The 25052-nt window shown below is 31.9% G+C and overlaps 1 protein-coding gene across 10 annotated transcripts in view; it reads right to left on the reverse strand.

Moving 5' to 3' along the window:
- Positions 1–1467: 1467 nt before the first annotated feature.
- The window catches only part of LOC145293116 (uncharacterized), a 327847-nt gene continuing 304262 nt past the window's right edge, over positions 1468–25052 (reverse strand). For 6 of the 10 annotated variants that reach the window (XM_080139503.1, XM_080139499.1, XM_080139502.1 and 3 more), the window contains 3 exons: positions 24212–24262; positions 10638–10735; positions 1468–2241 (listed from right to left, as the gene is read on the reverse strand). In XM_080139503.1, the coding sequence (XP_079995629.1) occupies positions 2136–2241; positions 10638–10735; positions 24212–24262 (255 nt within the window). In that variant the 3' untranslated portion in view covers positions 1468–2135. The remainder of the gene's footprint in view (positions 2242–10637; positions 10736–24211; positions 24263–25052) is intronic. The other 4 variants (XM_080139507.1, XM_080139504.1, XM_080139505.1 and 1 more) reach the window with 1 other exon arrangement.

Consider the following 25052-nt stretch of genomic DNA (forward strand, 5'->3'; position numbering starts at 1 on the left):
CAAATGTAGGTTTTCTACATATGCTGGTAGTAAAACTCATACCAGATCTTTCGATGAGAACATCCAAGAACAGTAATGAGTCATTAACTTCACCCTCCATAGTAAACGCCAATGCAGGGTGAAGTAAGTTTAATTATTCTAACAACCCCTCAGCTTCTGTACAAGAACACATGACATACATCTACATATTATATATATACACACATGAGTACAACATGGTCCATATGAATGCTTATGTGCACACATATAAAGACAGCTATGTATACACATCAAAAGACGTGTATACAGACTCGTTACATGTATGCAGTGTACAACAAACAGAGGATCATTTTACATATTTTGTATACGAAAATTTTCTCACTGTACATCTATAATATAAATCTCACCTGTCTGTTTAAATGTATGTATGTATGCTTGTATGTCTGCCTAAAACTTTCGACAGAGGCGACGGATTTTCAGGTTTTGAAGTCGACCCTTCGGCCGACAAATACAAATATTGAAAAATTGGCTAAAACATTAATTCCTTCACATTCAACTTGCGACTTCTCTACAGGAAGGGGTCGCTTTTTTCACCAATATTTTCGAAAGTCATCCCCTCTTTTTGATTGTCTAGCCTTAATTTAAACCTACATCATTTCTGGCAACAGCTAACACGTCACTTTTTTTTTTCACTTTATTTTCCTTCTTCGCGGTATGGGTTCAAACCTACCTGCCTGCCCACTACAACTTTATTTTTTTTTTTGCCCAACACACACCTACAAACACCCGGGCAACATTAGGCACCCAGACTAGTTCTATAATAACTGTTTTTTTGGAGTTTTTCAAGGCAATTAACCAATTTTTAAAAAGTTGATATTTGTAGTTTTGTTTTTGGAACTTTTTTGTTTCGGTAGAAAGTTAAATCATGTGCAATTTCTTTTTTATTAGGAGTGATAACATACTTTTTTATGCCATTGACCAAGCCCAAGTACAAGTTGCAAAGATTTAATTTTGAACCTATTTTGAAAGTTTCAATGCTTTTAATTGCTGCTGAGATATAAAAATAAGTGTTACAGTTACACTGATCTCCGACTATCATCTACACTCCTTTCCCTGGCAACTAGTCTATGTAATATTTTATAAAAATTATATAGTCTTTTTAAAGTTTTCTCATATTGACAACCTTGTTCATCTAAGAAATACTACCGCCACCCCATCCTGTTTTTAGTTAAAAATGAATTTTGAAAACTCAAAATCTGTCTTCAATTATAGAAATTGATCAATTACGTCATTCTAGCTCTTCTAAAAAACAAACTTATCTCACAGGGGAATTTTGTTTTTAATGTAATTCACATTTCCTCCAATAAAAGATCCCAGTTGCATGACAGCCTGGTCTGTAATAAGGATAGTCTTTGACTAAACCAATTGTGTTCTACTAAAATTATTGATGTAAGTTTAAGCTGAAAAATAAAACAAAAAAGAAAAATGTTGAATTGCATCAAGTTAATGTTTATTATTTGCAAAACTTTTGACAACATAAATTAATTAAAAAGAGCAGAAAATTTTCAAATTTAGTTTGTTGGAATTTTTTTTTTTTTTCTTTCATTTTGAAACTTGTTAACAGATAGAAAATTGGTCCTACCACCTCCATTCTTGAATATGTTTACAGATGGATCAATATTTCAACAGATGGTAAAAAATATTATTGTAAATGGATTTGTAGGAGGGTGGGGCACACTCGAAATGATTATAAAAAAAAAAAAAAAGGATAAAAAAAAAAAAAAAGGATAAAAAGACAAAAATTGAGAAAAAAAAGGAATAAAACAAAAGCTTTTGCAATTTTTTTTTTGGAATGGACAAGTAAATGATTGTGAAATGAAGACAAGCAAAAATGGAGATGATGTTTGTTTTGGTTTTTTTTTTTCAAGTCAGAATTATTCCCATTGGGGGAAGGGGGTGTTGTGTCCAAAAAAAAAAAAAAAAAATATGGAGGGTTTATCAAATATTCATTAACATGTCACAACCATCCATCAGAGAATTCATCACCACCTCTGGACCCTCCCCAGCAGCAGCAAAACTTGCAAAGTTTGCAATATTTTTTTATTTATTTATTGTATTTTTATGCAAGAATAGTTCTGTAGACAAACGAGTTAGTTTCACTGCGCTGTTGTTACTGAACCTTCTGTCGCATTTGTTGTGTCGTTCGTTCTTTGTTCAGTTAAGGAAAGATAGTCGTTCACCACAGTTTTTATCTTTGTGTACCTAAAAAAGAAATTGTAAACTTTTAGAATTTGGCTTAAAAATCATTAGCATGAAACAGCTGAAGTTTAGAAGTTAAGTTCAAAGTAAGAAACATTGTTTGGTTCTTGTACAAAATTCTCCCTGCATTAAAAAGCAAAAATAAAGAAATCTCTGTATTATTACACAGAGATTTCTTTATTTTTGCTTTTTAATACATACCCATGATGAAAGGAAAATATCATATCCCAAAAATTACATAAATTGTTCAAGTGGTTTTATTTTTATGAAGAAAACCATTCTTAAGCAGTTAATGGGAATTTGTAAGGCATTATAGCATAAATCTTGCAAATTTTGAATTGTTGGGTTATCTCCCTTGTTTGAAATTTTTTTTTTTTTTTTTTTCAAAATGGTGAGCGAGACAGTCACTCCCCCAATACTCATAAATTTAGATTTTCTTAGTTCTATATATGATAATTTGATTGCAGAAATTCCTCTCTGGACTGCCAGATTAGTACGCACGAGCCAAACGACACTGTAACCATCAAATTTTGTTGTTCATTCATAGTATTTGCATGTGGGAATCCTGACAGCAATTATCAAAATTACATTTCGGGTAAATTTTGTGACAACCCCACCACCACTCACAAAATGGCATGTATTCTGAAAGCCATTCTAAACATAGGGAGGTTGGGTGTGTGCATTCCGAAAATCATTCTTAACATGAGGTCGGGGGTTGGGCAACAGCAACAGCCATACTTTAATTTTTTATGCAGGAGTAGTGGGATAGTTGGGAGTGTAAAGGAACGATACCACCAGGCAACGCCGGTTAATGGGTCCTGCTAGTTTAAAAATAACATTTAAAGTGATTTTTGGAATATATCTTCGTTTCATCAAGAATACATGTATCATACACATTTCTCTTAGTTTTATTTTTTAAATATAGGGAAAATTCTGGACAAGAACCAATTGTCTAAAACTAAAAGCAGAAAACCACAAAATTTTTATAGAATTGAAATGGAGTAAATATTCTCAGAAATCATATAAAGAATTCTTCATCACTTTCTGTGCTAAAGCCATCATCATCACATTCCGTTTAACGTTTTACATGCTGACATGTGGACTGCATTTAGAAATCAACTTTTAAACTAACCTATTTCTGATTAGGTCTTTATTCTTCTTTCTCTCAAATTTACCATTATCACTTCCTCACATATTTTCATTGAGCTTCTCTTGATATCTCAACTCTTCTACCTTTACTAATCCAAGCACTCTCACCAGTTCTAGAGAGAGAGAGAGAGAGAGAGAGAGAGAGAGAGAGTTCATCCACTGGAACAACGAAGACCATCTGATCACCCTTGATATGATGAATGGCACATGCTAGGAGTTTATTTAGAGTGAAGCTGGTTTGTGCAGAGTCAGCTCACTCTCTCCTCCAAACCATCCTGATCAAGCAGCAGGACAAGGTTGAGATCGCTGAAGGCCAAGGGGGATGCCAGAGTTGCTGGAAATGTCAACATCTTCCTACACACAGTGCCTGGTATTCACAAATGGTCACCCATCTGGTACATTTAAAAAAAAATTTTTTTTTATTACATTTTCACTCCAAACAAGGCACATTGCCACTTTGATGTAGGGGGCTATTATTAGGGGCACAGGCTACAGGGGTACTAGGTGGGGAGTTGGGCAGCAAGATGTCGGTTCACGTTACACTTGAACTTCTGCAGGTCAGTACAGTTGGGGAAGCATAACCTGGCAGGGAGTTCCAAAGTCTAGCAGTTCTGGGGAAGAAACTACTGAAGTAGAAGGCTCTCTTACATCTAGGGATCTCTACTGTGAAGGGGTGGGATTGTACTGCTTGTCGGGTTTGTCGGGGGTATTTACGTAGAGGGGCTAAAAGTGCTTGCAGTTTGTCAGAACATTCACCGTTAAAGTACTTGTAGAACAGGTAGAGAGATGCTACATTGCGTCGATGGGACAAAGGCTGAAGCTTGGATGATGGTTCAGAACCTATTAGGTTGGTGACTCTCTTTTGAACCTTGTCTAGGAGTGAGAGACTAGTAGCAGATGCACCGGCCCAAATATGACAACAAAACTCCATACATGGGCGAATGGTGGCCTTATAGAGGTACAGGATACTTTCAGGCGTTAGTAGCTTTCTAGCACGGTAGAGAGAACCTACCTTTTTTGCAGCAGTCTTGACAATGCTCTCAATATGATTGTTCAAACTCATGTTTCCTGTGAACGTTAGGCCGAAGATTTTAAAAGATGTGCTTTCAGATAAAGAGTCTTTGGCCATTGCTATTGGTGGTAGAGAAGGTTTTCTTGTAGTTATTGAAGGAAGCAAGTTTAGTCTTGGCAGCATTGAATGTGACCATCCATTTTTGTTCTCATTCCACTACAGATTGGAGGTCATCCTCTAGTGTTTCTGCCATTTCTTTAGATATGTGTTCATTTGTTTTCCTGTCGTGTCTGTTATAGGGCGTGGTATCATCAGCATATATACCCATCTCACAGACAATTTTGTCAGGGAGGTCATTTATGAATATTAGGAATAATACAGGTCCAAGGATAGACCCCTGAGGCACTCCCGCATTTATATCATATTGTTTGGATGTACAGCCATCGAGGACAACCTGGATTTTTCTCTTATCTAAGAAGGATTTAATTATGTTAAAGATTCTTCCAGTGATACAGTATGCTCTGATTTTTCTAAGAAGACCTTCATGTCATACCCTGTCAAAAGCTTTAGATATATCTAGAGCTACTGCTCTACCTTCCCCTGCTTTGTCAAATGAATGGTATATACGCTTGGAGATTACAGTTAGAATGTCTGCTGTGGAATGGGCTTGCCTAAATCCATATTGTTGGTCGGTCAGAAGTTTAGCATCTGTAAGGTGATGGACTAGAGCTTGGTTAATTATGGACTCAAGTATTTTGGCTAAAAGTGGGAGGCTAATGGGGCGGTAATTTACTGTGTCAATTCTTTCGCCAAAATTCTTAAGAACTTGTACCACAGAAGCAGTTTTCCAGCAGGCAGGAAAGCAAGATTTATTAAGGCATTTGTTGTAAAGTTTGGAGAGGATTGGAGCTACTTCGGCAGAACACTCTTAATAGCACAGATGGGATGAGATCAGGTCCACATGCTTTTGCAGTGTCAAGATTTTTTATGATAGCATGCACCTGAGAAGGGGTGATTTTCAGACTATTAAGTGTGGCATCTGTCCGCAAAGGAAAGTCTGGGATAGGGTGGTTAGCAGGGTCTAGTGTGGAGTTGGAGGCAAACCGACTGGCAAGCATGTTAGCCTTCTTGGTTGCTGCACAGACTAAATATTGCTCAACTTTGGTGATCTAATGAGAACCGGTGTGTCAACGTGATTATGCAATATTAATGACTGAACAACCTGCAAACATCTAACAATCTTGTCAAGATTTTATCTTCTGTTACGGTCAACCTGTTTGTAAGGCCTCCCATTTATTTTTTTTAATTAAAAAACTAAAATGTTCAAGAGCTACAAATGAGTGATCCGTTGTGCTCAGTTTTTTAAATTTATTTTTGTTAACATAGTCACTACCATTCTCAATGTACTTTAGCCAGCAATGCTTAATGTTTTGGTTGTAAAAGGCCAGCACACACTTTGTCAATCACATCTGTTGCCATTCTAAAATTGACAAACCTATTTAACTGTGGACATTAATTGCATCAGTTTCATGAACAGGTGCCAGTGAATGTTGATCGGTTCAATTTTTTCTGCATGGAGAAATTCAATTATACATCTCTGCTTCTAATGCACATCCATGACAGAAGTTGTTTTCTTAGAGTCTCACACCATTAATATCTGCAACAGAGGGATGAAACTTTCAAGTCATGAATGCATAAGTTTAGTCATTATCATAATGATGTAATTTGCATTATTACCTTCTGATCCATTCAGGCAGAATAAAAAATAGGAGCCATTATTCACATCTCTCATATATATCTTCAACTTTGATTGGACAAGTTTGATTTCTATACACAAATTATCTTTTAAGCACAAGAGTTTACAACAAGTACAACAAAAACTGATCATTATAATACAATTAAATGCTAAATAGACAATATTTTATGCAACATTGTTTGAAAGACTCAAATTTATAGGTAGTTTTATAGCTGTTCATAATTACATAAGTAAACAATTGGTTTATTTTTGCCTATAAAAAAACTTACAATTTTCAATATTATCTATTATATTAAATGCGAGTTAATCAATGTTTGTTTCCCCTAAGGTTTTGTCCCTATATACTTTAAGATATATTTTAGTATCTATTTTACGTTATTAGTTCTGAGATAGTTATGTTAGCAAAAAAATTTTTTTAATTAGTCATAATTTATAATTAACTAGTGGGGGGTACCCGGCGTTACCCAGGTGTTTCGAGGTGTGTGTGCTCTTAAATAAAAAAGAAACCGGGGGGGGGGGGTAAGTTGGTAGGATCAAACCCAAAGCCCTGAGGCGAAGTTTGAAATTAAAATGTAAAAAAAAACATGAATCGTTCGGCCAGCCAGAATGAGTTACTGAAAGATGTTTAAATTTATTTAAATACGAACAAAAATGACAGGTGCCCACACAGAAGTTGTAGAGTTAAGATTTTGTGCGAGCGTTACGACGTAAGCAATAGCTGTTTCTGCGTGAACGTTTTTAATGAGGTCAATGACCAGGTTTGTTTGTTATAAGCGAAGTAAAAAAAGAAAACAGAAAAACGAACGTTAAAACTTACCTGAAACATAAAGTGGGGGGGGGGAGTATAATCAAAACATTGAAAAAGAAAACACAAAAAACTAATGTAAGGCAAACAAATGATGTTAAATGTAAAAATCGAAAAACAAAAAAGAAAACAGAAAAACGAACGTTTAAAAAAAAAAAAAAAAAAAAAAAAAAAAACCATGTGAAAAACGGCTTAAATAAGCCGGTTTCGATATTAAAATTTTAAAAATCAGTAGGTACCCGGGTGTTTTTGGGTGTGTGGTCGGGGGTGGGGGTGTTAATGAAAACCTAAGAATAAGCAAAGTAAAAAAAAAAAACCCCAGAAAAACGAATGTTACGTGAAAAATGGCTTAATAACACTGGTTCAATAATTAAATTTAAAAAAAAATCAAGAAAAAAAAAAAAGACATCTCACACCACGATTCAAACCCAAAATGTTTAGATAACGACCCAACACACTAACCAACTGAGCTAACACGACGTACATGAAATTTAATCAGTTCTTCAACTATTTAAAGTAAATCAGGTCATGACGTCATCTGACGCATGCGTAAAACCGTAATAATACTTCCATATAATAATCATAATACGGAAGTAAAAGGACTTGATATTTTTAGTTATTCAAGAAAAATGTTTTTTTTTTTTTAAATTTTATCATTTTGTTCAATCCAAGTAGAATAAATAACAGTAGTAGTTGCAACCCAATGAATCATGGACACACATAATTTGGTAGCTTATAAAAACAATGTTAACTATTGAGCTTATTTTTATCGGCAATATTTCAATATATTCTGAGATTAAAGAGATTTAATTTGTTAATAAATGAATTTTGTATTATTTAATCTGCTGCAAATATCTTTAATTGTTTTGGTTCTATAACTTAAACTTTTCCTTTATAAGTTAAGATACAGAATAAAGTTACATAGAAACTTTATTACATTATCAAGTCAATAAGGATTACAGAAAAAGGAATAAGGGAAAAACCTCTTTCTGTAACCGTTATTGACTTGATAATGTAATGAAGTTCCTATGTAACTTTATTTCTATCTGCTTATTCTACTCTTTGCTCCTCTTAAATGGGTTGAACTTTTCTTTTTTTTTTTTTTTTATCTAGATAGGCTTACCTTACCAGTGAAAATTTATTTCTTTAGCTTAATTTTATTGTATGTATGTGTATACACATTTCATAATTGCCAAGTAAAATTTGAAATTTTTAATATTTTTTTTCTGTTTTATTGAAAAGCCATGTTCAGTTCATCTACTCCAAGTATAAATTCATATGCAAGTTAGGAATTACATTTTATTGTGTCAAAATATAAATTGAGGCCAAATTATTACCATTTGAAATAAGGCTTACCATTAAAACAAGATAATTTCAAATAATGTTACATTTAGCACCAAAAATTCATCTCACGTTATATACTTTGCTGATAAAAGGATGGAACATAATACAAAAAATAAAATGTTTAGTTTATAACACTGCTATTTAGCCCTTCCCCTCCATTTCCGACAACACTTACCCACTCCCCCACCTATCAATCCCTCTTTCCTCTTCTATGCCAATAATCTGCCATGTTGATGAACGCAAAAGAAAAAAAATTAAATGTTGAGGGGGAGGGGGGGGAATCAATATGCGTTAAGTTCTCAAATTATATTTATCAAAAATATATTTGTTATTCTTTCATTTTAAGGGTGGTGTTTATTGTGGCTTGGTAGACCAACACAAAACTTCCCTTAAAATCTTGTTTACCATATGTGCTGCAAACGAATATTGCATAAAAATTATTTGCAAATAAGTATTTTTCCAGGTATTAAGCAAAAATATGTACACGCAATATAGGTTACACCTGATAACCTATAGAAAACAAGTTTTTAAAAAGGTAGGTTTTGTGTTGGTCTACCAAGCCACAATTACCAAATAAACACCCCCCCCCAAACAAAAACAACCCCCCCTCCAAAAAAACAAAAACAAAAAAAACAGACGCCCCTTCCTCCAAAGGTGGCTATAAAGTGGGTGTTCATTTTACATTAATGTAGAAAAGTGATCCCATACTTTTTGAAACTTTAATTCTTCATATCTTGGAAACTACTCGTTTTCTGGGATTTTAACTTTTTATTTTCAGCACCTTCAAAAACCTATAATAGAGGTAATTTTAAAGGATTTTTTGTGGGTGGAATGATACTGTACCTTGACCAAAATATTTCAATCATTGTTGTTTGTTTTCCTAGTTTTGCATATGAATTACAAAATATCTGATATTTCCCCAAAACCTCGGACCTTGATGGAGAGGAGATTAAAACTTGCTATGGTTTCAAATGATCTAAAATAACAGCAGTGGGAGACTTGATTCCAAATATTTCTCATGTGTTATATCTCCCCTCATACGGAAATATAATATACTGTGAAATTTACTTTATGTATGAAAACCAAAGACGGGAGATATAACATATGAGAAATATTTGGAATCAAGTCTCCTCTTGCTGTTATTTCAAATCATTTGAAACCATAGCAGCAAGTTTTAGTCTCCCCTACATCAAAGCCAGAGGTTTATATATATATATATATATATATATATATATACACACACACACACACACATTCTAAAAGTTGGGTGCTTGTCCAGAAGTCCTCTTATATTACAAAAATAGAGAAAAATCTGTATGATATATGTATCTGAGTGATGAAACAAAATTAAAAAAAAAAAATCATGTAAATTAATCAAGTAGTTTTTTTTTTTTTTTTTTAACTAGTTGGAGTGTTCAGCCTTGCTGAGTCTTAAAATATGTTTAAATATATTTTAATTCATGCAGATTTCATATTTATTACTATAGAGCCAATATATATTATAGTGTAACCAATAGTAGCAAAAAAAAAAAAAAAAAAAAAAAAAATGAAATCAGCTAGAATCGAAAGCAAAATGTCTACGGACGTAGCTATCAAGAGATAGATAAGATTTAATATTAAACGACTTGAAGAAATTAATTCAATTTGGGCATTTGCAGAAAGTAAAAATAAGTTAGCAAGTTAAAAACATTTTGCATTTCAACTTGCGATTTTTGTATCCATCCAAACAAAGATTTTACTCATATGAGTATGATTACTATTTCCTGTTAATTTCTGTGCTATGTTAGCAGTAGTTTAAAATTTTATCGGTTAAATATTTGCACGCAGACACACACAGCTGTTATTTTTATAAATAAGAAATTTTAATTTTATGAGTATCCAAGGAGTGACCGTCTTGTCCATCATTTTGAAAAAAAAAAAAAAAAAAAAAACATGGTAAGAAACAAAGGGAGATAATTTATATATACTAGATTTATGCTGTAATGCCTATTAATCGCTTAAAAATGATTTTTTCTTCTAAAAAACTACTTGATCAATTTGCATTGATTTTTGGATATATTTTCATTTTGTCACGGGAATGTACATTATGCAAATTTTTCTTTTTGTTTTCTAACGTGGGGGGAATTCTGGACAAGAACCAAAAGTTATATTACTTACTAGAATAAAAGATGCCCAAAAAGTCATACAACATACTTTATGAACTAATCAGATTCAAGAAATATTTTTAATTTCACTTCTAGTAATTTCAAAAAAGAAAACATTTTCAAAATAGAGAACAAATTAAAGTAAAATAATTATTTATAGAATTTCAAATGAATGGAACAGATACTTACTTTTCTCTGATTTTTTGTACATCCTTCTCTTCATCATCCATGAATTTTTGAAGTAAACCTTTGAGTACACCATCAGGAAGTGCCATCAATTGTTCCACCTGAAGATTTTAAATATTACAACAATGAAAGATTATAGTCATTCATTTATAGAAAGCAACACAATGAAAGGGAAAGAAAAAGTTGTATGGAAAAATTTCATTTGGACAGTTATTTCAATAATTTATATATTAATGCAAAAAAAAAAAAAAAAAAAAAAATTTTTTTTTTTTTTTTTTAACTTCTAATTGCATAAAAATTAAAATTTTGTTGATTTCTAATATTAAAATTAAAAAAAAAAAACAATCCAAATGCCACTGCGCCTTGTTTGAGGTGAAAAGACAAAAAAAGAAATACAATTTTATGCCAATCAATTTTATTGCATATAATTAAAAGATGCTAGCAAAAAAAACAAAAACAAAAAAAAAATAAAAAAATAAAAATAAAATTTGTCATCTTATATATGAAATATTAAAGAAGGTATTTACTTCCTTCCCTTCACAGGAAGATGTTACACAAAGTCGAAAGGTGTTGAGAGTCAAATCAATACCCTTAAGAGATTTTGATCCTAGCTGCTACCTATCATTACTTTTTTTAATATAAACTTCAGAGATTAAGTTGGATTAAGTTATGGTGATCCCCTCCCAAACCAGAACTTGCAGAGCAAATTATTTTCCTTTTTTCATATTAAAACTTTTTAAAGACCTCACTCCCTTGCATACCTAATTCTTTTCATTTTTATGGTTAGTGAAGGAGCACTCTGGTCTTTTAAAAATTGCCTGGACAATCACATCTGCATTCCCCAATAGGGGCGTGTCAGGTAGTAAGCAATAAACTTACACCTCAGCCTGACAGACGCAAGGTTATTCCTTACTCAAAAATGGCCAAAACTCAGACTATTTCAAGGACACTTTTTTTTTTTTTTTTTTTTTTTTTTACAAGTGAGTTATCACTTATCAAGGGCTGGTGGACACTAGAGGATAACAGTTAATGAATGTACAGAGGTGACTGAGACAACAGTGTAATAATCGTGGAAATTGAGTATAATTTCATTATTTAAGGGGATGGCTCACAAGAACTTATTTATATTGGAATTGAAGACGAATATATTGAATTCCACAGGCTGGCAGTTCTAGGAAAGAAGCTTGGTTCATGGAATTTGTGTTTAGATTTAGGCACAGATAGGGAGTGAGGGAAATTGTTGATGGTTGTAGTAGCTAAACAAGTTTTTTGGGGGTTTTTTTTAATGAAAGTTTGGTTAGGGGGGATCATAAATTGGAGCTCAGACGAGCACTTGCCATTAAAATAATGAGGGAGCAGAGACAGACTCACAAGGTCTCTTCTGTGGGAAAGAGGTTGCACAGAAGAGAAAAGGGCATCACCTACTAGGTTTTGAAGCTGGTTTTTAAGTCTTTCAAGGCAGCTCCTGCCCAGATGTGGCATCAGTACACCATTCTAGGACATACTTGGATCTTATACAGGTAGAGACTTGCATCAGCAATGATATCTACCAGAGCAGTAGAAGGATCCAACCATTTTTCCAGCGAAATTTATATATAAAGTAAAGCAAGATTTTCCTTTATTTCAATGACCAGAATACCTTAAATGAAAACTACATGAAATTATATTTCATCATTCATTTTTATTATCTATAGGTTTGTGTTTTGATCAATTGAAAAATTTAAATATTTAATTCTGTTTGATATTTTGGTTTTCATTAGTCAAATTTACAGAAAAGGAGAGAAGAGCACCCTCTCACCAAAAGCGTCCCTACCCCTCCCTTCATTTTCAAATTAAATAAGCCACAATGCGATATGTACCAATACTTAGTTTTACTATAGAATTTTGTATAATATGGAATATTTAAATCAACAAAATAGTTCACCTATAACTTACCTCTACCACCAAACAAAAAAATGAATACAGTAATTGACAACATGTAAACATGTACCATTTCATTAAGCTCTTCATCTTAAATCACTATCCTCAAATAGCAAATATTCAAAATGTCCATAGCATTTTTGTAAAAACATTGCATAGCTAATTCATTTGATTTTTTATGGTTAGTGAAAGGGCAAGAGTATCTTCCCATAGCCACCTGTCTAATTTGTGGTCCTTAGGAGAAAAACCCTCTAACTTAACATGCGATTTTGTTTGATCAATCACAGCTTCATAGCTCTCACCCCCACTCCATCTAAAACATTCACATAGTTTAAATAAACAATATATTAAAATTATAACGAATATCTTGTATATGCTAAAAGAAACAAAAACATATAATGTAAGCAAATCATTTAAGTGTAAAAAGAAAATAAAACAAAAAAGCAAACAAAATGGATTTAAAAAATGAAGAAACAAAAACAAATATTAAAAACAAAGTGTTATTGTTAAAGAAAATATAAAAAAAGAAATTGAATTGTGTTAAAAGAAAATGTTGAAAACCAAAGCAGCATGCAGAAATGAAAAAAGTAATACTCGCAAAAAAATGTATTTATACTGCTGAACCAAAAATCCGACTGATTACAAATGAGATGTCGAGAAGATAATGCTTTAATATTTCTATATTTCCAATCACTGTCTTAACGAAATTTCTTGCTATAAAATAAATTCTAAGATTTCCTAGAGAATTTTATACATTTCTCAAAGTGTAACCCAAAACCTTCGGAGATATATAGATAAATATAGATGAATATATACAGTTATACTAACAGTTAGATAAAGTTAAGAAATGAAAAAAGAAAAACCAAAACTATCAACATTTTTTCCTTATTTCAAGATTGATTTGAAGCCATTAAATACAAGTACAATCATCTTGAGAAAGTCTAGAAACAAAGATAAAACATTGATAATATAAATAATTTTGTTTATTTCTATTTCATTTTTCATCATGTTGGAATAATATTTCCATAATTTGCATCATATATTTCTAGAGATAGATAGATAATCAAGTAAAAATTAAGTTTACAAACCAAAAACCTTTGTAAACTTAAAGAGAATTATATATAAATTTATATAGTAATCCCAACCAAATAAAGCTCAATACTACCAAAATAGGAAATGGAGCTTGTCATAAAAGAACGCAAAGACTAAATTATAATTTGCAAGAATTTATCGTTCAACAGAATACTCAAAAAGAAATTAAGATTTCCTTAATCTGCAGAGTTTCAAGGAATTACTTTTTTTCAGAGGAAATATAACAAAGATATAGCAAATCGGACTACTTCTTATGAAAAGATTGAATCTTATGACCGTTTCGCCTTTTGGAACAATCTAACCACTGCATATCCTTTCATTTCATTTTTCTCCATTTTCTTTACACTAACTTTTTTGCATATATGATTAATTTTCATATAATGCAGTTTCAATTTATGCCAGTAAAAGCAAATTCACAGCTTTGCTATAATTATTTTCTAATATCTTTCCAATGATAAAAAGGATGTATTATTTGAAACTCTGCAGATTAAGGCAATCTTAATTTTTTTGTTTGAGTATCCTATCAAACAAATTCTTGTAAATCAAAATTTACAGCCTTTAATTATATACTATATATATATATATATTATATATATGGGAGAGAGAGAGATAATAAATGTGGCTGATCTTACACGGATTATCTATCCACCAGAATTGCAGTAATAAACACCTAAGTTTTTGTACTTTGGTTAGCTTGTAACAACTATCACCCTGGTTAGGTTGAACTAGCTTCCCAAGTAAGAAGAGTGTCTCTGACAATCGCAATCCACTTTCATCAATCTTGAACAAGATCACATAATTTGTCTCACCAGTCTCAATTCCACAGTTGAAAACTAACTACTTGTGGGCTTGATTGTCGCCATCCAAGTTTTTAATTGTCCAACAGCACATTCGCACTAACAAGAAAGTAAAAATGAATGAGCTTTCCACCTGTAAACCAAACTGCATGCCCAAACTTTTTTTAGATGGCATTGGAGAAAGAAAAACAGCAAGTGTCTGATATTCAGTCAAGTTGGAGAGCTTGTGTCAATACTATCCACATGGCGACAGTGCAGAATGCAGCAAAGCCATTCATTATCTAAGACCAAGTTAATCAACAAAATTTTATACATTTATGTACAGATTAATTGAAATGTATAAAATATATTCTTTCTTGTTGAATTTCTTTATATAGTAATATACTGTTACAGTGGGTCATTAGGTATTATTGACAGTATGATATTTGAGATTAGCTGTGGCTTTACATACAAAGTAGATAGCTGATTGTTTGGTATATTACATAGGAAAGATTTGAAGTTCCTACTCGGTTGCAGCAAAGATCTTAGTAAACAAACATGTTATGTAAGATCATAACAGATAATGCCTTTTAGATAATTTGTTCTTTCTCTTCCAAAAGAAAACGAGTTAAATTAGATTTTTTTCTAGGATAAGAATAGCTCACTTCTGCACATTTTTTTTAAACATAAGACAGTCATGTTGAATAAAATATTCAATAAAAAAAAAGGTGAAACATCGCATAATTCTAGCAATATTGATTAAGAAAAAGTAAAAGTAAATGATATTTTCTTTTTACAACAAATTAAAATTAATGAACAAGGAATAAATGTTCCAATTAGCATATGAAATATCAACAAGAAAAAATAAGTTAACAAAAATCTGATTAAGAAAAACGAACTTAATTTAAACTTTAAATAGTCACTAAAATAAAGAGGTCAACAACTTCTATTCGAAAATCTAATATCACTATTATACTTTCAGATCATTATTAAATACAACTTAGTGTATTTCTGGGCTTGACTCAAACTTCAAGAAAAGGCCAATAAGTCTCCTGTGCGTCATGAGTAAGTTGCTGGAATCTGTGTTAAATAGAGAAGTAATCAACCATCTCAGCAAAAATAACCTTCTTAGTGACACACAATATGGTTTCCGTTCTGCTAGATCTACAGCAGATGTGCTTACATAGATGTGCTTCATAGGATTAGCGAATCTCTCGACAGAGGCAACCTTTCTAGGGCAATTACTCTTGACATATAAAAGGCCTTTGATAGGGTATGGCATAAAGGTTTACTTCACAAGATCTCCAGCTATGGTATAGCTGGAAATGTCTTCTCAATTATTAAATCATTTCTCTCTGATAGGTTCATAAGAGTAGTAGTTGATGGGCAAAAACCAGAAGCTCACAGTATAAATGCTGGAGTCCCTCAGGGGTCCATCCTGGACCCAACTCTTTTCCTGATCTACATTAATGATCTTCCAAATCACATCCTTATATCATTCGTAGACATTTTTGCTGACGACACTACCATCTATGGTAGCACATCTAAGACAGTAAACGACCAAGTTCTCCCCGATTCTCTCTCCTCTGATCTTGATCACGTTGTACAATGGGGAAAGGAGTGGCTGGTTACTTTTAATGCATCTAAAACCAAGCTTCTATCTTTACATCATCAACGTTCTGATCCCCATCTGGCATCAATTAAAATGAATGGCTCTCGTCTTGAGGAGGCCTCAAGTTTTGACAGGCTTCTGGGCTTGACCTTTACTCCTGATCTTAAATGGAATACGTACATCAAATCTGTTGCCAAGGCCGCTGGAAAAATGGTGGGATCCTTCTATCGATCCAGTAGATATCTCACTGCTGATGCAATTCTCTATCTATATAAGAGCCAGATACGTCCAAGGATGGAATACTGTTGCCACATATGGGCAGGAGCTACTAGAAAAGACCTGTCCTGCCTTGATAGGGTTCAAAATAGACTTTGTGGCCTGGTGGGAGATGTCCTTTTCTCTTCCCTGCAACCTCTATCTCACAGAAGAGATGTTGCGAGTTTGTCTCTGCTTTATCGTTATTTTCATGGAAAGTGTTTGACTGAGCTTCAATCTATGGTCCTCCCCCCCCCCTCGCCAAACTTTCACAAGAAACACTAGACTAGCTGAAAACATTATCAATAATTTTCCCCACTCTTTATCTGTACCTAAACATAAACATAGATTCCATGATCAAAGCCTCTTTCTTAGAACTGCACGCCTGTGGAATTGTCTTCCGTTTTCCTGCTTTCCAGCTGTCTATAATATGGTTGTCTTCAAGTCCAACGTGAACAAGTTTCTGATGAGCCGTTCCACTTAAGTTAATAAATTTACCGAACTTCCATTACTATCGATTACTATATTGTCCTCTTGACTACTCTACACTCTTTAACCCTTATCCTTGAGTGGCCTATCGGCCTTTATAAGTGGTGATGCCTATGTAAAAAAAAAAAAAAAAAAAAAAAAAAAAGGTGGAAATGTTTGAACCTCACAAAGAATGATAAAGGCTACATGACTTTTGCTAGTATGGTTAACCAATGCTTCAATGACTTTAAATTAGCAAAGCTAAGCAATAACTTCAAATACTTAATCTTTGTACAGTGCTTAGTGTCCAAAATGGACTCAGAAATCAGAGTTTGTAATAAACTTGAGAATCAAATTTGATGCTTCAATATATTGCAATGTTTTGTTAGTGTTTGTCAAAATTCAAGAGATATTGAACAAAATGACATGTCACTGTTATAATGGAAAAAAACTAGTACCTCTCTAACACTAAATAGTTAGACACCGAGTGAAAGAAAGCTAAAAAGGAAAGAGGACGGCGAAGAAGAAAGTCCATACGTCTGTCTGCGAAACGATCTTCCAACCTTACCCACCTATATAGACGGTAGAGGTTCAATCCTGGCTTGAGGTAGGATTGAGTCTAGCCACACTGAAAAGCTGTGACACATCAAAACAGTGTCCATGGATGAACATACATACATATACCCTTTCTTGAACTATATTTTTGTTTTGTACTATTTGTACAATAAACCTAATTGTGTTATCCGACTTGTTTGATTAATTATTCCACCTCGGATTTATTATTTGCTCATATCGAAATCCACAATATAACACTCACATCAGGAAAATTCATCACAAGAAGAAAAAATAATTCACTAACTAAATCTAGTCAACTAAAGGACATTATCTTGCCACCTAATCTAAAGAGAGGGGATGGGAATAATTTATTTTGAAGTTACTTCATATTCATTATAATTATTAGATTTTTAATCCAATAAATTTGATTTATTATAAGAAATCTCTAGTAATATTACCTAAAGAATGAGATTGGGTTTGTTCAGAGACAATAGTGTTAGAATTACTATACAAACATAAGATATCTTAAATTCTTGCAGCTGTGAAAAATTTCATATATCTTTAGGAATTAATATAACTTTATTTTATGCCACTGACACATTAAAAAATACTTCAAATTTATATTTAAAATGTCAAGGTCAATTTCTGCACAGGGAAAATTAACAAAATCATAATTTGTAGTAAAGTTACATATTTATGAAAAAGAACTAGGACAAAACCTTGAACACCTATAATAGCATTATGAGAAATAAACTTGTCCTTCGACTAAGTATAGAAAGCTCAATGAAGGAGGTTGAAGTTTCAAGTATTGACTCCATATCAAAATTAAACATGGTAGCTACATATTTATTGTAACATAACATACTTCATTAAAGTTTATTTAAAATAAAAATTACTTTAATTAACCTAAACAATCTATATTATGAAAGATTTTAGCTATTTATTGTAAAAAAAATAAATAAATAAAAAAGATAAAAAATTTTTTAGTAGTGTTGTCTCCCTAACAAGTTTTTTCTTTTTCTGAGCAAGTAAAAACAAAAATATTAAAGACTAAAAACTGCACTCCAGACACCGCTGAGTAGGTACAGTCAGTAGAATTAATAATTGACTTGTATAAACGTGTTTGCCAAATGAAAAAGAAAGACTCCTTCATTTCTGAAATTTTTCATATATTAATATTAAAACCCTTCTTTTAAACAGCATAACATTTAATTCTTCAAATATATAAGACTCATACATATAAAGTGGAAGCTTTAGATCAACTTTTCTAAAGAAAGAGATTAAGCTGAATGAAAATAGTTAATCCATGCAATTGAAGAGCTGAAACAGTATAAAAGGCTATAAAAATTGAACAAGTTAATAAAGCAACCCTCAATTAAATATGAATGTAAATGTTTAAATAAAACCTTTAAGTATTTTTAACATCTATCTTATCTTTATAATAATATGCTAAGGTATTTTGGATCTTTATATATGTTATCTTTTACACACATTAAATGAGATCGTCTGGTTAGCAAAGATGGTGATTAATCTAACATCACAAAAGTAAACAATCCTGACTTTTCCCATTTTAAAAGGAATTGTTCCAAAATTACATTGTCTCGTTGAGTAAAACAATACAATTATCAATAAATACATTTTCAAAAGTGACAATCATTTTTACAGTAAGAAAGAATTCGTTTCCAAAAGAATTAAATTGCTACAATTTTAAATTAATAAGTACAGTTTTATTTAAACATTTAGCTGACAATAGAAATTATTTTTACAGAAGGAGCATTTTTAAAAAAATTTTTTTATACTATTGACCCGACAGACATTATTTCAAAAGGAATATTATTATTAACAGACTGATCAAGAAAAGCAATGTGGAATTTCCACAGGGTTCTGCTAGTGAAGTTTATAATATGGTCATATGATTAATATTGCTGATAAAAGCAAAGTTATTTTGGAAAAGAAAAATTAAAGTAATGGCAATATTAAGCAAGTTAAAACAAATAATTTAAATTAAACACTCATTTCACTGAACAGAGATTGAATTTTATGTAAGACACCTGAAAACCTTTACGAAACAATATCAGGCTGGATCAATAAGTTTGTGACCTGATAGAAAATATCTAAATCTTAATATCCAATTAATATCAATAATTTTGAATGAGAAAATTCATCAACATTCATTGTGTAGCAACACATGGAAACAGCCTAATAATACAGGGTGTGTGGAAAGTAATTTCCCAATAAATGCTCGTAATTCATTACACAAAGAATAAGAAAGCACAGTATTTAGAACATGAGGATCAATTCGGTTTTAAGAACCCCATAAATAAATGATTGTGAAAGCAACAAATTCGGCTCTACACTGGCTTCTTTGAATAATCAGAGAATGAAGTAATTTAGAAACAATAATTTAGGGTGTTGAAAGCGTACACAACCCAAAGATCTTCTGTTTCGACAAATAGGGACGTTTTGTTTGGTTATTAAATAAAAGAAAAATGCACTACAAAATAAATATTTAATATCTCTTCCTTTTTTTCCTCAAAATAAATCCTTTCTCTACATTAGAAATCAAACTTGTGACAAAAATCAAAACAACTCCTGTTTCTTATTCGTTTGCTTACAATGTGCATATGTTAATTGGAAGAAGCCAGTTATACACCAAATTCATTATTTTCAGACTCGCTAATTTCTGGAGCCCTTAAAACCTAATTGATCTGAATACAAGTGCTAGAATTTGCCACCAGCTTATCAAACTGACTCATTTCACAAAAGAACCATTTTTCTTTATTTACTTAATGAATCACCATTTATCAAGGTTAAAAAATACTCAGAGAGAAAAATTAATGATACAATAACAGTTGAATCATGATTAAAACAATGGACTCAGAAAATAACAATTCATCTTTTGTCAGAAACATCACTCATGAAATATGAGGAACAAGCCGCACATGCATAGTCCCCCTCTAGTGCTGCATATGAGATGACACCACAAAAGATAGTGAAGAAATGATGAATGTGAGAAGTGTGAAGGGCCAACGTTGCCTCCACATTTTCGCCAAGTTTCAGAAAAATCTAATGGATGGAGCAAAAGTTATGGGGTAAAAAGTGTCATTTTTTGATATTTTGGGGAATTTGTGACCCCTTTTGAGCTCCTGGGAATGCCAAATCCCAGTGAAAATGGACAAACGGTGCAATTTCATGCTTTAAGATATGTACATTTGAATTCAGCACCATGGAAAACCACTATATATAGACAAAGTTTTGAGTAATATGAAAAAAAGAGCCCCAAAAAGGCATATGTTTTTAGCCCTAAAAGTCCCAGAGGGATGCGAACCAGAATTTTGCCAGGGTCACCCATACTGAATTTATATTAAGAACAATGGCCTCCACATTTCAGGAAAATCTAATGGATGGATCAAACGCTATAGGACAAAAAGTGTCATTTTTGGACATTTTTGATCTGTTTTGAGCCCCTGTGGACGCCGAATCCCAGTGTAAATGGATAACAGTGCAGTTTCAGAACATAACACATGTATATTTGAGTTGACCACCGTGAAACACCACTATATAGTCAAACATATCAAGTTTTTGTTGTGAAATATAAAAAAGAGCTATAAAAAGGGGCGTTTTTAGCACTGAAAGTCCCCGGGGACGCAAAATAGAGTTTTGCCAGAGTCACCCCATACTGGATTTATATTAAGCATAATGAACTCCATATTTTGGCCAAGTTTCAGAAAAATCTAATGGATGGATCAAAAGTTATGGAGCAAAACTTATCATTTTTTGGCCATTTTGGGGCATTTTTGACCTCTTGAGTCCCTGGGGACGCAACGGGAATTTTTGCAAAAAAAACTTTTTTACTGTGCACATCTATTTAATAAAATACAATTTGTGGCAAAATTTCAGGAAAAACTAATGGACGATTATCTGGCAATCGTCTGGACTAACGGACGCATGGACAAACGCCACTGAAAACATAGGTCCCTCTCCGATAAATCGGGGAACAGACAAGAGACAAATGATGAGCAAAAGTTATGAGCTCCCTCTCACACCCCATTCTGTGCTCACTTTCTATGATCACTTAATAATATGGAGTTACTTTCCAATCAGCTCGGAGATTGGCTCTATTCACTTAGTTCAGTCAGTTGGAAAGTCTTCAAATGACAATGTGATTCATATGAATAATTGAACCAAGTGCATTGACACTCCTGAGAATGAAATTCCAAACATTGATCTAATTCAAAATTGTTTTTCAGTGTAAATTATACATTTGATTAAAAAAAAAAAAAAAAAAAAAAAAAAGAAAAGTTTTCTGCACAAAATAAAATGTTCCAGGAAATAAACAAGGCTATTTAATGTTTTATTTAATCTATGTGTAATAACATTTTTGGTCTGGACATTGCATTTAACATTCAACAATGAATTACAGAAGTCTAAACTGGGTCATCCATTACGTTAACTTTCAAAACAATTTAAATCAATGCGATTTGTTTTTTCAAGCAGAATCGTTTTTTACTCTTTTAATACTTAATATTTATACCAGTAACGCAAGGTGTAAGTTCCAGCTCAAACACCTAGAATTTCCAAACATCCAACTTCTTATTTTGAAGTCTTTCAATATTCAGTCTTAAGTTTTAGACAAAAAAAAAAAAAAAATCCAACTGCAATATAAGAATGAATCAAGCTCCTTCAAATCCTAATCTGATTATTTAACCCCAATTTATACATATGCTAACAGTAAAATAAATGCACTGACTTTTTTTTTTTTTTAGTTTTGTGCAATTATGTATATTCCTTAGTTGTGCATAATATCAATACTTTAAATGATTTATTAAAATGACCTTCAGCTAAAATTAGTAAACAACTGAAGTTGAGAGAAAATCTCAAAGAATGGAGTATTTGTGAGTTAAAAACAAACATTAAGAAAAACAAAAAGAAAAATTCTTTTTCTTAATACAAAACCATATTTGATGACATTTACATTACATATTAAATAAGTGGTCGTCTTTTGCATCTGGTTGAATATGATTTTTTATGCCATCAACTATGGTAATGAAGAAACAAACAAAACCTCAACTTTTTAATAAGCTGGGGAGGGAGATTTTTTTAAAATCATCATTTAAAACCCCAGATATATTAGTGGAATGACCATTTGTTAAAATGAATAGTATTAGTTACAAATTGACCTTTTGCTTATTGACTGCGTGTTGATAAAGAAAAGGCTAGAGTTAGATTAGTGTGCATGTCCACATTCCCAAGCCAAAGTAGAATCATTAGAATAATAGACACCAAGACAGCAATATAGAAAAATAAAGACAAACTTGAAAGGATTTGTAATCATAAATGAATAACCATGCATTAGTAACCATTAAAAGTATTTGTATAATATTTCTGAAGTTTGGAGATGAGGATTGGTTATCCGTATTTGAATTGGAACAGTAGTCCGAAAAATACAAATAATATGTGTATTTGTATAATGAATTACAAGTAAATATTTGTATAATGAATTAAAGAATAGTTATTTTCTTAAAGTGTAAAGACAGACCGCAAAATAAGATTATAATTGAGTAAATAACCCATCCAGGACGCGTTGTGTCAATATTTGCTATATTATCAAATATTTATTACCAACACTTTGAATGTTATTTTGCTTCATTGTCACCATGCACATTTTTCAGATGTTTTAGAATGTAAAGTTTAGATAGTGGGAGGAAGGTTGGAAGATGTAAAGTAAAATAGAGAGGGGGTGAGTGAAGGGAGATAAAGAGGAACCTCTTACATTGCATCACAAGAAGTTTAATAAATTCCCAAAAGTCTTCACAAATATTTGGAAATTCCAAATATGTGTGAAACTCTTGAAATGTCATAATTAGACCCCTCTCCTTCTTTATTTTACATCATTCGATTCCTCTCACTTTGTTCTTCCTCCCACTACCCAAAGCATTCATGTACAGATAACAACTTTACAGTAACAAGTTAATAGTATGAGTTTTAGTATATATATATATATATATATATATGCAGATTTTTAATAAAATTATATATGAATATAATTACAGAAAATAGTTTCATCATAAAAAAAAGATTATCTTTATGTGTCAGAAACAAATTAATATCCAATTTCTGCAAACCTACTCCATCTACAATAAAACCTGCCATGTGTGTTTGAAAGTTGAACACACGCCTGACGAAAGGAGACATCCTGAAATATAGCATCATGGACACAGTACCGATAGTCTGATGCAAGTAGAACATCCTAGAGGTAAAATATTATATATATATATATATATATATTATATATATATATATATATATATATATATATATATATATATATATATATATACGCACACACTCATAGGCACATAAATTGGATCAATAAAAGTGAAACTGCATAGCTGGTTCCACCATTACATTTTAAGTTGCGTCAACTTGAGTATATGCATCACACCTTTGCATTGTTCTTCTATAAACTAATATTTCTTATATACACACATTAAGAAATGCTTTAAGCAAACTAATTTAACCTATTATTTTTATAATTGATATCAACATAAAATATGAATTCATATAAGCAGTTTTTAAAACCGGATTACTTGATTCCCAACTAGTCAGCTACAAATAATTCAATTCTCAGCACCTGTCACGGTTTTATACTTCAGGGTTCAAAATGCAAAAATGAACAATAAACTATTTTATAGTTTAATTTTTTGCTTTAGACTTTACCCCCTCTCCCATTCCTGATGCACAAATAATTTAAGTCTTATTTGCGTAGAAGAAAAAAATTGGTTAAAAGTAAAATCCTCTTTATAATTCTGTTATTGCTGTCTTGTATTGAACTAGAGCATCAAAGTGGAGAACTGAGCATAGAGAAACAGGTGCAAATTCCAGGTGTTTTTACTAACAATGTTCAGTTCAAAAGTTCCTTTATTTACAGCATCCAAAGTGTGTTGAGCCTGGCAGATAAAGAGAAAAACATAAAACAAACAAAAAAAAAAAAAAGAAGAAAACAATGAATTAATCAACAAATAAAAGAATCACTACAAACTATTCTGGATGATTTTAGTTACATTCCATGAATTTATACACAGCATATTTCTTTATTTCCTTTCATCTCATTTCAATTTTCATTTGTTATTGTTGTATAGTGTTATTGGCAATAATTTATTAAAATTTTTTTTTTTTTTTTTTTACTAGTAATAATATTAAGCATTTTTAAATAATCACCTAAAAATAAAAATCAGCAAGGGGAGATAACTTATTTTAATTAAAAACCTATAATAGGAGTTATCTAACTTGTAACTATTTTTTTTTTCTGTAAAAGATGTGAAACAAATAAAAACTAAAATACCTCATGGCATCCCAGGCTAACGCCAGATATAAACTAGGGTTATATTATATATATATATATATATATATATACAGCCACTCTGATGAGTTGTAGATGACGAAACATGTGTCAGTGGATAATTGTATTTTAAAATAATATATATATATATATATATATATATATATATATACACACACACACACCGCTCCCCATGTGGCGGTACCAAATTGGTTAAAGGGAAAAATTATTCCCAACTCATAAATAATCAAATGCGTTCAAAACATATCGCTAAAACAAAAACAAACAATACATATATATACACACACACACACACATACTCACATCTCATTCAATGAGAAAACAAAAATCAAACAAGCCACGCATGCGTGGTCCCCCTCTTGTGCTGCATGTAAGAT

Source organism: Euprymna scolopes, chromosome 14 (assembly GCF_053919585.1).
Source record: "Euprymna scolopes isolate OS-2025 chromosome 14, ASM5391958v1, whole genome shotgun sequence".
Taxonomy (NCBI): Eukaryota; Metazoa; Mollusca; class Cephalopoda; order Sepiida; family Sepiolidae; genus Euprymna; species Euprymna scolopes.